Here is a 14934-nt window from a genome sequence, read left to right as displayed (position 1 = left end):
AAAAGACAATTACATTAAGTGCCAGATATTTTTCACATGTTTAATAAAATCGCAAAAAATGTTATCAATCTATAACCCAGTGTTTATAATATAGTATATATTTGGTGGCTTGCTTGTCGAGTTTGACCTTCTCTTCGCGTTTGGTGTGCTTGCTTGTCGAATTCTGGACTGTGCATCCTTGCTGTGTGGACTGTTATCAGGTAAGATGCGTTGTTTACGTTTGAAGTTAGAGTTACAGGCATTTGGAATCTTGCGAAAGCATATCGATATGTTCATTTCCTTCGTTTCTAGCGGAAGTTGAGCTACACGTTAATCTGCGTTAATAGAGGAAAAGGAGCCAAAAGATAGATAATTATATAAGAAATAAAAAATAAATCACTAAATAAATAGCTAAATATACTAAATGAAAGAATAAAATATAAAAATATATTTGCTACGCAAGCAGTACGCTACGCGAGATTATAATTATTTGATTGTTCTTGAATCTTTTGAATGAAAACTTCGAAAAAAGCATTTTCTTTTTTAAAAACGCACAACATTTACGGTCGAATTCGGCAAGGAACCGGGAAAACATCAACGTGCCCGTTAAATTGCCATTGCCTTTGAGGAGACATTGAAAGCCTCCGCGAGACATCTTCGGCGTTGCGTTACAAATTTGCATAAATATTATTGAGATCATCTCAAAAGGCAATTTCCCGTTTTCTTCATTTTCTATCAACTGATTAGGATTGTAACCGTGTCTTCTACTGACAAATGACAGGATAACTCAGGTGGATAACTTGTTCACTAAACCCAGTTTTAACAGTGAAGGAAGCGAAACTAAAATATTGCGACTTTTCGGCCGCTGTTTCACAAGCTGAGAATGGAAACACGCGCCATCGAATTTACCTCGCTAAACCAGTACGCCGCACATAATTATGCTTTAATCTTTTGAATCAAATCTTCGAAAAGAGCATTTCCTTGATTAAAAACGCACAATATTTTCGGTTGCAATCGGCAAGGAACCGAGAAAACGCTTCAAGAGCGAACACTTTCCAGCTCGAGCGTACACGTCCGCACATCGCTCCAACAATATTAAAAACGCAAAACAAAGTTGGCTGTCTCGTAGAGTTGTTCCCCGTAAAACGGAATCAAACTGTGGCCGTTTCACTACAAGAAACCAACGCTGACAAAACTGGGTACTTATAATCAAATGACTCGATAAAGTGTCTGCCATTGCAACTGCACCTGTTCGTTTCACTCGCATTAGGAATGTTGCTTTTCTCGAAATAAATCATGGCCATTTGCCGAGCTACACAACTCGGCAACTTTTTGCTTTGGTGATCACAAATTATGGCCATTTGCCGATTTACAAAACTTGGTAGGTAAATTATTTGCCGAGCTACACATCTCCGAAACTGAAACTACGCAACTTGTCTCTTGATTTAGTCAGCGCAAGCCGGGCAGCGTTGGTTTCTTGTAGTGAAACGGGTAAACAACACTATGCCGAACTTATTCCTGTGTCTTCGCAGTCGTAAACATTTCGTGAAGGCGTTGATAAATCTAAATCTAATCCGCAAGTCTTCTTTCAAACTTAAACTGCGAAACCATCCTAAGGAAGCACACCAAATGTGATGCAAGAACGTGAAACTCGACTCCCGCTGAAACGAAGGAACTGAACATCGATAAGCTTTCGCAATACTTTCGCAAGATTCCAAATGCCAGTAACTCTAACTTCAAACGTAAACAACGCAACTTATCTGATAACAGTCCACACAGCAAGGAAGCACAGTCCAGAATTTGAAAAGCAAGCAGAAGATCGAACTCAAGAAGGAAGCACACCAACACGCGAGGCAATACGTGAAACTCGACTCCCGCGAGGACTCCCGCTAAAAACAAAGCACATGGTTGATGGAAATGACGTCATTCGCCCCTGCATAATATCCTTCGGGGGGGCCAAACTGGTGTCGATGAATACGCAGTCGAAAAATCTCGATTTCGCCTGGATTAGGAATGCGTTCTTTGTCGAACGCAAATATATTTTTCGCTCGAATTCGCGCGGCTTAGCTCCGCTCGGGCCGGCTCGGCCCGACAAATTTATTAACCTCGCTACGCTCGGGCCTTCGGCCCTCGCTTCGCGAGGAATTATAGCGAAGCAAGGCAAGTGCAGCCTTACTTCTTTTGTGTCAAGAGCAATAGATACAGCAAAAGGGATGAAAATGTTACAACTTTGTTGTTACTTTTGTGTTGCCAAAAGGTTTTCTGTGACATCAGGGATCGTCATTTCTCAAACGTTTTTGGTTATCTGAGCCAAAAGGCCAAGGAAGTTCAGTCAGGATATGATGTGAGTACAGGTGATCATTTGTTAGAACACATCTTTACAACACGTGAGGGAGTTCAAGAGAATTTGAACGATTCATGCCAACCGAACTACGGTTAGGGAGCCGCGACTCCATTCTCTTTGAGGAGAAAGTAGAAATTGAGGGTATCAAACCAGTTTTATATCCAAAATAACCTGGTTAGGTTTATCATAAGTACTCTACAATTTGAGTGCCCCAAACATCCTGCCCAGGCAATGTAAGATCTCAGCACATTTTTTATTTATAAAGGAAAGCCTACAAAATATTTTGTGAAATATTATTCCCGTGCTTACGTAAGCTGATCTAAAATGGCTAGTCGACGAGAGAGGACCCTGGGAAGGAGGTTGACACAACCAATGATCAGAATGTTATAATGAATTGTCAAGACATGTTTCGATTTCATTGTCAGTTGCAAAGAAAATTATGAAAAACCGTTAGAATATATGTCAACATGCATGATTAACTAAGATTACAAATGCTGAATAACAACGACGGAATGAAAATATATAATAACAGGATTACAGCAAAAATGTCTCAAACTCAAGGAGGCGATGCACATTTTGAGCTGGACAAAACCCAACTTAAACAAGCAGATCAAACATGTAAATTTAACAGTTTCTCTTTTTAACCTTATTATTGTATATTTTCATTCGCTCGTTGTTATTCAGCATTTGTAATCTTAGTTAACTATCAAGACACTGATTTTGTGTCCATGTAGCGGGTGTTTGTAATACGGAGAGTGATGTAAGACATGCAGCGCGCGGCATCTAGACGACGTACTGAACATTTTGTATGAGAACACAGTGTTTGGATATATATATGTTATTGAACTAGCGTGAGGTCCGTGTTGGGAAAATATTGGTCGAGTTCTTTTCAGTCGTTGCAAGTTTATGGACCGATCCGAAGGCGAGAAAAAGTGCGAGAAAGTAAAGACTGCGACATGACGGCTTGAACAGTTCATACTTCATAAGCTTCATTTAAACATTTTTGTTTTAGTTTTTTTTGTCAACATTGAAATACTTTGCTCCTTTCATAAGTACGTTGGAACGCGAGCGGTCTATCTTTAAGCGGTCCGTATAGGAAAAAATTTGGACCGCTCAGGGAGCCATTCAGAATGCTCCTTTTTAGCGCTTACAAGTTTGGCTATATGATAGCGGAACCCCGCGCGCGGGGCCCCATTGATAACCATTTTGGTTTTGGTTATGACGTCACTGTTCGACTGTCCGTCCGTCCGTACGTCCGCCCCTCTATTTTAGGCAATGAAATGCCACAATCAATTTAACTCTGTGCCTTGCAACCTGCGTGTTTTCAGCGGGAAGTGGGATGACCAACATTTTTGGAACAACAAACGAGAATTTTGAAGAAAACTAATTCGTGTATTCGTTGAGTATGTCAAGAAAGCAGGCGTCTAATAAGTAAATTTGAAACCCGAGAGGGACTGAGATGATGAACAAACGGGCGAAATATCAGTCGAAAGCAAACATGTGGTAAGTAGGCAACTCGCAAGTCACTTAGAAATTAAATGCAGTTTTGCGGGCAACTGTCGTTAAGTTTCCATATTTAACATACTTCAAATAAATTATTCACAAATACTTAAATCGTTGCTCAAATAGTAATTTTTTCGCGAATAAATTAATTTTGAACATCCACAGAGCTATTCACAGAGTTATGAATTGTTTTGAACCTTTTGTGTTTGGTTGTGCAATTCATTCGCAGCGCATATTTGTGACCACGCTGAAAACGTTGAAATATTTCGATACCACAACCAAACATTATTTTTCCTGTATTCTCCTTTTGTGAACATTTACTTGGCGACTAGAATTATTTCTGTAGGAGAAATATTTCCAGAATTATGTGGGACTTGTGTAATTCATTCGCAACGCATATATTTGTAAACACGCTCTAATTTTAAAAGCGCGCACTGAAATATTTCGGGTCGCAACCAAACATTATTTTTCCTATATTCTCCTTTTGTTAACGTTACTTAGAGACTATTAATAATTATTTCTTTAGGAGAAATATTCTCAGAGCTATGAATTGCTTTGAACATTTTGTGTTGCATGGACTTGTGTAATTCATTTGCAGCGCATATTTGTAAACACGCCCTAATTTTAAAGTAAACGCTCAAATGTTTCGAACCATAACCAAACATTGTTTTTCCTTTATTTCTTCTTTTTGTTAACGTTTGTTATGAGACTATAAATATTTCTGTACAAGGAATATTTACAGAGTAAATTAATTAGGGTTTTCCGATTTAGTGGAAGTTCGAGGAAGTTCTATCTATTTTTCCGAATAGCGAAAATTGACTTATCGAAGACTCATTAGCATGTACTAAAGAAACTCGCTGATTACGATGAATTCATGACAGCTGAGTCACGAGCACAGTTAGTTAGTGGTGAAAATATGATAGTGACTGGGCAAGGATAAAATCACTTTTATTGCGATTGAAAAATATCGGTATTGCCTCCGAAAAACTGTATTGAAACAGTCCTTAAAACCCCATTGAGCTTGTCCGTTCATTGATTACTCGTCGTCTTTAGCCCCCAACTCTAATGAGCTGGCCACGAAAAAATGCTTGCTTAAATCCCGAATTTGTTGGTGAATCGAAATTTTCATTAATTTACTTACTAGTATTCGTTAAACGAATTTCACAAAAAGAAATCCGAGAAATTGAATTCAGTTGAATTTGAAAAGTTCCACTTCCGCAGAACTTCCGCTAAATCGGAAAACTCCATTTTCAAATATTTATATCCGAGCGGCCAAATTGCACGCGTGAAAAACATCACGTGGTAGCCAACTTCCCAGCCGTTTACGAGTTAAATGCTTTCTTTCCGGCAACGATAGATAAATTTTCTTTATTGTACGCATTTCAAGCTTTACAACGATACATTAATAGTTTCCACAGGACAAATATTTGCGGCGAGCTTAATTTTTTCATCCACAAGCATTTAATACTCTCGAACGTCAGCGGAATCGCGTACGATCGACAAGAACAGCTGGTTCAAAACATTTTCCGCTGACGCGTAAACAGTTTGGTTTATGTGCACTTAAGATATGTATATTAAACTCCAGAAACTATGAGGAATTTGTAACGTTATTACGTGTTACCACGTTCATACAATAAGCAGACTTGCATGTATATAAATGCTATTAAAAAAAGAATTGTGGAGCTCCGCCTTTAGGCTTGGCTAAATATACATATTAAATATATACATCTTATTCGATGGTTTTACATATAATACGCGCGGATATTTTGCGAGTTGCGTAGTATTTTTCCGAGCCCCGAAGGGGCGAGGAAAAATTCGAGCAATGAGCAAAATGTCCGCGAGTATTTTATGTAAAACCATCGAATAAGAGATTTATTATTCCACTACAAAAAGATTTTGTTTTTTTGGCTTCTGTGTTTTGGTAACAGTTTTGAAATACACCCGGCATTAACTGTCCATCGGTGTATGGCGCGTACGAATGACGTAAACAACACAGAAAGCCAGTTAAATGTCTTTAATTTGATTGGATAAAATGAAAAGATAAATGACAAGTGATTGACATGCTAAAAACTTGTTTTCGAGCTTGCATCGTTCTAAACTATTCTTCGTCCAGTCTGGCCATTGTTGCTCCTTTTTTCTGCCTTTTCCGTCCGTATTCGCTCTGTTGTAAACCGGTCAAACCGGGACATTACAGTGTATTACGGTCTCATATTTTGCGCGTTCTCTTGACCTTATTTGGTGAAATGACATAATAGTGGAATAATAAATACAGTTATTTCAATTAACGTTATCGGATCAAAGCTTGAAGCTTAAAGACATCTTCAAAGAGGCTGCCACCTCATCCATTTGATATCCTAACATTTATTTCATTCAAATGGCTCCCCATCGTATATCTTCACTGGACAAACGACGCATAGCTGATTTTGATGAACTTGTTCATAAAAAAATCCACAGAATCTTGAGGTCTTTCTAAAAGTTTTATAGAGTGTTTTCGCATGACGTCACGGCGGCCATGTTGGTGTCCCAAAACAAAGAAAAGGCGGCCATGTTGGTGTCCCAAACTAAACCTCTGGGAATTGAACTCTATGTTTATGCGAATACTTTCTTTTGTTTCAGTAAACCAATATGGCCGGCAGTCACGTGAATGAAAACGCTCTATACATTGATCCGACAACGTTAATTGAAATAGCTGTATACATGAACTGCTTAAAGATAAACAGCCACTAATTAGGGTTGATTTCCACTGTCGCGTAAATTTTACGTGCGTATTGATCTGTATTGGGCTGGCTATGCGTGCGTTAATAAAACAACAAGCGATGTGTGAGCCACGTGCGTAAAGGTAAAAAGTTGAACAGCGCTCAACCTTTTACGTTTACCCAAGCTGTTCATACGTCGCTTTTTATTTTGTTTACGTATGTAAAACCAGCCCAGTGTGCATTCATGTGCACGCAAAATTTACGCGACAGTGGAAATCAACCCTTATCCGACGAAGTGACTAACTGAACATTCCAACCGACCCACCCAAAACTGACCAATCAACCAACCATCCGACTAACAAACCAGTCAGTCAGTCAGTCAGTCAGTCAGTCAACTAGCGGGTCAGCCATTCTTTGGAAAGGTCTTTATTCCTTAGGTTGTCTCCTCGACAATGTGTTCGAATCGCAAGGACCTACGTCAGAGAACTGAAAAGGGTCGCTCATCTTGAGGGCGATCAATTTTTCTTTGGCAGTCTTTTGATTTCACACCAGTATCCTGACCTAGTGGTTTTTCTTTGGGGGCTTTGGGTTGATGTACCTCCACACGAATGACTTGGCTTTCTTGACCTGGTGAAGAAGGCATGGGTTCTCTCGTCACGAACTTGGAGTTGTTGTTAAGAAGGTTCTGTTCCATTTGCCATCTTTTTTTGGCGGGTTTGGTTTGGTGCACATCCACACGGGTGACTCGGCTTACTTCATTTGGTGCCGGAGGTGACGTCTGCTTTTGCATCCTTAATGGCTGATAAGGCTTCAGGAAAATATCTTCGCATGGTTGAAATGTTTCAGGAATATGTTCCTGTTGTTGTCCCTCTTCAGATTTACTGGCGTTTTTCGCATCCCCTCCACCTGTCCAAGCACTTCGCCGCTCAAAACTTGGCTCGGGTCGTTTTCTGATGTTAAACATGCTTACAATTTCTTGTCGGAATCGACGGTTCAGAGCGAAGCAGTACAGAAACGGATTCAAGAGAGAGTTCAGCTGAACTAGCAGCTCTGTCCACCGAAAAACTGAGCTTGTACGAAGGAAGGGAGCAGCTTTTCCAAAGAGAAGCACGATAATCGATGGGATGTAGCAGATCAGCAATGAAAGTGTTAGTACCATCGTCTTTTTGGCCATGCCCATCTCTCGCCGTTCGATTTTTCGCGCGTTGATGCTCATTTCAAACAGGGTGGTCTTGCGCATCCCAAAGTAAACTCTGACGTAATGATATGCGATGAGGGCCATGCACACCACCGCTGGGAGACAGAAAATGGTATTTATGATCTCTATGTATTTGTACTGGACACCAGCGGCTTTGATAATACGCGCAGGCATGGTCGTCAGGACAGCAAGGAACCATGCTTTTACTGCGAGCATTTTGGTACGGGATGTGTGCATAACACGTCTGTACTCTATCCACTTTGTTACTGCCACGTATCGCTCCCAAGAGATCACAGTCAAATGATATAAAGACGAGCAAACAGCAGCGTACATCACCAGTTGATTTGCAAACGCAATGTTACAAATGGTAAGGCTTAAATCCTTACGAAGAAGAAGTACATCCAAACTGATACTCAAAGGCATCGACACAGCACCCACTAAAAGGTCCGCTACGGCCATGCTAGCCAGCAAAATGTTAGCGTTGGATCGTAATTGTTTTCTTATCCACACAGCGGTGATGACTAGGATGTTTAGGAAAATGGTCGTTGGAGAAGCGATGGACAAAATGATAGATGCAGTAAGAAACGTTGTTGTCTCACTTAAAATCCATGTAAATCTTGGTTTGTACGGACAATAATACTCTGTGACGTTTGTGTATAGTTCTCTGCTACCAGTGATCATTTTAGTACCAATAACATGTGGTGGCAAAAGTATATAACTGTAAATCACGATTTAACTAACCAGGCATTACCATGGTAGCGGTCACCGTCTTTACTAACCTGGCCGGGCGTCTTACTGCATGAAAATGGAGTCTTCTTCGCTTAAACACCATATGAAAATGTGCAGAAAATGCTGAGAAAAAAAGCTTATAAAAACGGATAGAGCCATTGTTTAACCCTGCATTAGTCACCATTTTATTTCTCGTTACTGTATGACTGGAGGATCAAACCTACCGGTAATGAGAATAATGGCAATGATCACCAAACTACTGATGTTAAAACAAATTCGCCCAGCTGGAGGGCTTTTTTCGCCTTCATTAGTAAAACACCCAAACAATTGACCGGATCCTTCCCGTTCTCTTTGTAGCTACGATTTCCAAAACAAAATTTGTGGCAACTGATTCAGCATGTAGAAGTTGCTTGTTCGTTTGCGAACTTTATAGCCAAGAAATGTCATACCACTCGCTCTGGTGTCTCGAGCTGCAAAAATAAGGGTTTTTTTTTTTTTTTGGAAAGAGACTGGATGATGGCGATAGTGTAAAGTGGAAAAACCAGTTTTTTCGAAGAAATTAAACCGTTCCTGTTAAGGAAGCATATTATTAAGAGAATTGACGGCATACCGCGAAAACTGTTGACGCTGACAATAACTCATGCCCACTTCCTAACCAATACCTGTATTTATTAGTCCTCATTTCATATTCTCTTCATATTTTATCCGTTGAAGACAACCGGACGGTTGTCGAAAGTTCATTTCTTTTCAATTTTTAACCAGAGAACGTCTTAATTTTTTTTATCAAACATATTTTTGGTGGAATTCTTTTTATCATACGAGAAAAGAAAGACACTTAAGTTGGTGAAAACATCACAGCCGTCAAGATTCCACGCTTAAGCACTGCCCACGCACGTTATAAATGTCATTGTTGAGAGAAGGCTCCTTGGAAGGTTCAAAACAACAGTCCTTTCCAAACAGTACGAACGGTTCATTAGAAAACAGCTGCAGGATGTTGGTTGTTGTTGATCATGTTTATATTGTTTGAATCATAGGAAGAGTGAAAGTAGCAGCCGGCTAAAATTTACAGATTTACAAACCTGACATTAGATATGAATGTTTTTCTACTATGAAGATGGCTCCATTAACTGCATTAAATATATATTTAATCAGGAAATCGTTCATTAGCTAACAACTTCGTAAGGGAAACGGGACTTTACATATCGCAGGAATTTTTTTATGGGTTGTGTTTTTTACTCCACTATCAACGACAAATTCCTTATTAGTTACTAATTCAAACTTCAGAAATAGGCAAACGTGGGGTTGCGTTGCAAATATTTTATCTTATTTTCTTTAATTTGTTTAATTTCAACAACTCTCAACGGTGTTACGGAAATGAGGGGTGATGAACATTTGTAAAATAAGCATAACAACACACAGGATGCGAAATCAGTGCAAAGAGTGAGTTAAACAGATGTCAAGAAATGTGCTTATATAGAAAAAAAAAAATAAATAAATAAATAAAAAAAAGAACTCAGACTCAGACTCAGACCGCCGGAATGAAACCTTTCTCAATGAAAGGCTACCAGTTTGTTCCAATTTTTTTTACTTTCAAAGTACCTCTTAACCATTATGCTCTAACGAAACTGTGATTTGAATTCATCAAAAAAATAATGACCTGGTGGTGCTTACAACGCTGAACAAATTTATTTGCGGTGTTATAGTATTGATTCTTGAAATTGACTTGTTTACATCTCGACAAATAAGCCTTCGAATTGCTTTGAACCTCATTATGAAAGCGAGGCTAAGTGCAAAGTTTTTTAAAAATGCTACGTTCTAAATTTTGGCAACACAACCGGGACAGGACGGGATGGGACGAAAGAGGAAGTTAATTGCCGTGTCACGTGATGTATCGCGAGTAGATCTTTCATTCCTTCACTGATACACACATTGCAACTCAATATAACGCTTTGCAGTACCGATCATTTCAGTGAAAGTGATTGACTGCGCTCATTTTCGCCCACAACTTATCGAAAAACAGTTGCAGGAAAAATTGCCTCGCTTAACGTCATCTTAATTTCGATCGAGGTGAAAGGCTTTATTTTTTCACTAGATGTTATACAGGTTACGGTCTGCTGTCTTTGCATTTTACCTTTATGTAGTGAATAAGCATTTGACTGTTGCTCTTAGTCCAAGAACGTATATTTTTTTTCCAAGTTTAAAGCAAAGGGTACATTGGAAGTTTGGCTCGTCATGTTTCGCTCTGCAAAATTCAGCGCAACTGGTAAAACTCGTTGTGAATTTTGTCACTGAGCTGGCCGATATATTTAACGCTTATTGAGGTTGTTCTTGTGCTTTTTTTTGTCTTAATTAGATTTGAAAGTTCTGATAATTTCAAAAGCGGCGTAATTTACTTCACACCTTGCGAGAATATTTCAGAAAAATACGTCAAATGTCGGTTTTTGTTTTCCACGATCGTCGTTGGGCCTTTAAAAAGGATGTTTATGTACGCTAATACGGTTTGATCCAGGAAATTTAGGGAATAGATCATTATCACTCAAATTTACGAGTTGGTTTTGGCTTTCCGGAAATCGTAATCGTTTTGCTCTCTTAACGACATTTATCGTCTCTTTAAAAACAAAAAAAATAAATTTAACCATTTTACTAAAGTTTTACGTGAAAAAAACAACCAAAAAAAAAAAAACCAAAACAACAACAACGACAACAACAACAAAAAACGAACAAAAACACCAACTGACTTAACGCAAGTTTTTCTTCATCATGCAGTCCGAACTCCTGCGGCGATTTAGGCCTTGCAAATGCATATTCCACCGAAATGAAACACTTGGTATCCTGTGCAGATCAATGCCAAACTGACCTTTCCGTTTTAAGTTCGTTATTTTAACAGTAATCTTTAATTTTGACTTTTGTACCAACAGTGAATTTTGGGAGTAAAACACGAAAATGAGGCAGGGAATTACGATAACAAGACCCCTTATCAACAGCACAATTTTGTCGTATCTGCTATTGTCTTAGCTGCACAATGTTGTCTTAGTTCTTCCAATATCAAACGAACCTGTTTCTTCAACAGAAACGACAGCATTTATCAACCGTGAGCGACATGAAGCAGTACGTTTCAGATGAGTTGAGAGGATTGAGACAACAACACAAAGGCTTGACGATACGTAAGTTTGATATCTATGGTACACTCTCATTTTACCGTCAGATCTTTGAAAAATTCATCTCAGTAAGCGACGTTAATTTTTGTCCAAATCAACAGTTTTTTAAAGTTAATACCATAAAACATGAAACATATGAAGAACATGGGGTTTTCTGAGGTAAATTTCATATATCCATTCCAGTGAGATTTGGCAGGCTAGAAACACAAAAGTTTCATTGTTTACTTTTTATTACTAGAAATTATAATGGACTTATAATGAATTATAATGGATATCTTCTCCTTTTAACCCCTCTACTGAACTACCTAACTGACCCGGGTACCTACCTACCTACCTACCTACCTACCTACCTACCTACCTACCTACCTACCTACCTACCTACCCACCTACCTACCTACCTACCTACCTACCTATACCTACCTACCTACCTACCTACCTACCTACCTACCTACCTACCTACCTACCTACCTACCTATACCTACCTACCTATACCTACCTACCCACCTACCTACCTACCTACCTACCTACCTACCTATACCTACCTACCTACCTACCTACCTATACCTACCTACCTACCTACCTACCTACCTACCTTTTCACCTAACTAGTCCACAAGCCTACTTGCCTCCCTACCAACCACCTCTCTACTTACCTGTCAACTTGTGTAGGTACCTATGTATGTGCGTAGCGTATGTATCTACCTACATAACTACCTACCAACCTTCCTCCTTGCTACCTACCTACCTACCTACCTACCTACCTACCTACCTACCTACCTACCTACCCACCTACCTCCTTATCCTCCTGTCTTCCTACCTCCTAATCCACCTATGGTCCTCTGCACCCACCCACCTCCCTACCTGACCATGTATGTGATTGGCTACCTCCCTTCTTACCATCCTACCTAGCTAGCCACTGTCCTCTGTATGTAATGACCCACCCGCTATGTCTGTACGAGCATAAATTACGTTTAGCGATTTTTGCTAATTAGGTGCATATCATATGACGTCAGTAAGCTTATCTTAACGCAAGCTTCGTTTATCGGTCAGTCATAAGCTCGTTTTCATAGGGCAAGCACGTCAATTCGCCCGCATCATGGCTCACGCAGATCCCTCTGGCGCTAAAAAGCGATCCACACGCAAAACAAAATCAACCCGCGACGAAGATGCCTTTGTATACGACTTTGGTCTGCCATCTTTCCATTTTCCGTCGGCTACTGACCAACAGCCGAAAACAGAAGAAAGCCACAAAGGGGAAGCACCTTTAAATACGGTCCACGCTTAAAGTCCCCAACAACAGATGTTAGCAGTCGACCAGATCCTTGCCGAGCCAAACCATTTGGCCCAGAAGATTTCCCTCGTCCAGGCTGAGCGTGATAAACTGGCACTGGAGTTGGAACTTCTTCGCTTCAAGCAGGCACAGTCTACTCCGCCGCCACCCTCAGGGGCTACCAAAGGGACATCAGCATCCCCTCCAATGACACGCAAAAAACGCCACGTTGACTGGTGTGATTCTCTCCAACCACTTACTTAACCATCCTACCTACAAAACAACCCAATCACCATCCAGCCAACCTTACCTGCCTGTATGATACTGACTGAATTAAAATTGAACTTTGTTACTTACCTTCTTTCCTGTGTTGCATGACATACATTGACTAGATATTGGTGCATGCGAGATGGTTCTGAAGACAAAGACTAAGGAGAACTTTGAAAGGCGCCTTCGGGCAGAGCACAGTATGTAAAATCCTATTCTTTTACTTCAAATAATTCTCACAGATTAGCTTAGCTTGATTTTTTAAACCAATTTTGGGTTTGAAAAAAGAACAGATAACAGAGCTCCAGATTGGGTTGTACCACCACTGAGCTGTTTTCTGGCAGAAATCTTATCACAGTCATCAGCAGTGTGGAAACTTGACATGCGACAGCTGACTTTTCTGTGTCCTTCTTCTTGTTTTTTGCTTCTCATTTGTGAAAAAAAGTCCATTGTGCGTTTATTTATGACCTTATACCTAATTGCAGCTGTATGATTGGTTGTATTTAGCAGCCTATTGTCTTTGCTATAGACTTTCTGGAGCTGATAGAAGATAAAGAGGATATAGATTACGTGGAAGAATGCATTATTAGACAGGTTCGTTCACCTTATGTAAAATGCATCCAAGCAAGAATAGTTAGTGGCAGCAAAATTTCTCCCCCACTGTACAAGTTCGCTCTATGCTCCCCTAAGGAGTCAAAATTGCTCCAGCACTGTACAAGTCATTGACAAATTACTGGCAGATTGTTGTGAGACCTCATGAGTAGCAACCTCATTATATGAATAATAGCAAGGGTCTTCCCACTTGATGCTGGACGCAGAGTTGAGTTACTAGCTTGTTTGTTGACTTAAGATTTGTGAGCATACTTTTTTTATTGAAAACTAGGAAATTGTGAAGGTGGCTACACTTATCTACAAATTGCTGGATATGATCTTGATAGTAAACCGCTACCTCGTCAAAGCAATAGCCTTTATTTCGTGTAATGAGTTGTCACTTACATGTTGGGAAGAGGTCACTCAATTGTACCTTGAAAGGGATGGTAGTAGTTCTATAGCATTATAGTAAAGGTTTAATTTCAAAGTCTTATTCAGTGATAGATAACAACAACTTGCAATATCAAAGTAATATTTTATTTTCCTGATCAACAGTTTAATTCATTGAAAACATTACAGCTTCTCTGTCTGCTGTCTTTAACCCGTGGTGGTGAGCTTTTGAAACCATTATTTTAAATCATTTAACATTTGTTGCATGATTGTAGCATGTGTTATGCCCCTAGTTTTTAACTTTAAACCTTTCACTGCCAAGGCAACAGTACTGATAAATGGTGTTTATAATTTGCTATAGATTTATCCTTACGTCATAACTGAGAACTTTAAGTAGTTTTTGTTCATGTTCCAAGCCAGAAGAGCGTCGTTCTTTCTGCCTTACCGTGTATTTATACTGAAGGAGAGAAAGGTTCTGAGCTCTGTTTTAATTTGCCCTATGTTTTCTTAGGAATTGAACCCAAACTGTATCAAATGCTGAAGCATAGGTTTCTCCAGGTACGTTGGTTTCAAAGATGTTTTGTGAGTTGAAGCTTGCAGTCAGTTGTTTCTATTATTAAGTGATTATAACAACATGTAACATACAACAACAGGCAGTTTTGTATTCTAAGTGCACTGTTCTTATAGCAAAGACTTCCAAAAACAACAATGGGGTAAATTTTTTTTATAGGAAAACTCTAACGCGGGCGGCAGCTCAGGTTTCACATAATTGAGTGTGCCATTCGCATTGGTTGTCCTGTGGTGCTGCGT

General features: G+C 39.6%; 1 protein-coding gene across 1 annotated transcript in view; it reads left to right on the top strand.

Annotated features, from left to right (window-relative positions):
- LOC146476872 (vacuolar protein sorting-associated protein 33B-like) overlaps nucleotides 1-14934 on the top strand; it is a 34927-nt gene that overhangs the window by 13890 nt on the left and 6103 nt on the right. The window contains exons 12-17 of the mRNA XM_085114009.1: nucleotides 2237-2323; nucleotides 11520-11613; nucleotides 13269-13343; nucleotides 13673-13737; nucleotides 14290-14344; nucleotides 14636-14682. Coding sequence (XP_084970135.1) covers nucleotides 2237-2323; nucleotides 11520-11613; nucleotides 13269-13343; nucleotides 13673-13737; nucleotides 14290-14344; nucleotides 14636-14682 — 423 coding nt within the window. The remainder of the gene's footprint in view (nucleotides 1-2236; nucleotides 2324-11519; nucleotides 11614-13268; nucleotides 13344-13672; nucleotides 13738-14289; nucleotides 14345-14635; nucleotides 14683-14934) is intronic.

The sequence above is a fragment of the Pavona decussata genome, unplaced genomic scaffold (genome assembly GCF_977016875.1).
Source record: "Pavona decussata unplaced genomic scaffold, jaPavDecu1.1 SCAFFOLD_72, whole genome shotgun sequence".
Classification (NCBI taxonomy): domain Eukaryota; kingdom Metazoa; phylum Cnidaria; class Anthozoa; order Scleractinia; family Agariciidae; genus Pavona; species Pavona decussata.
This window is presented reverse-complemented; position numbering and strand designations above follow the sequence as displayed.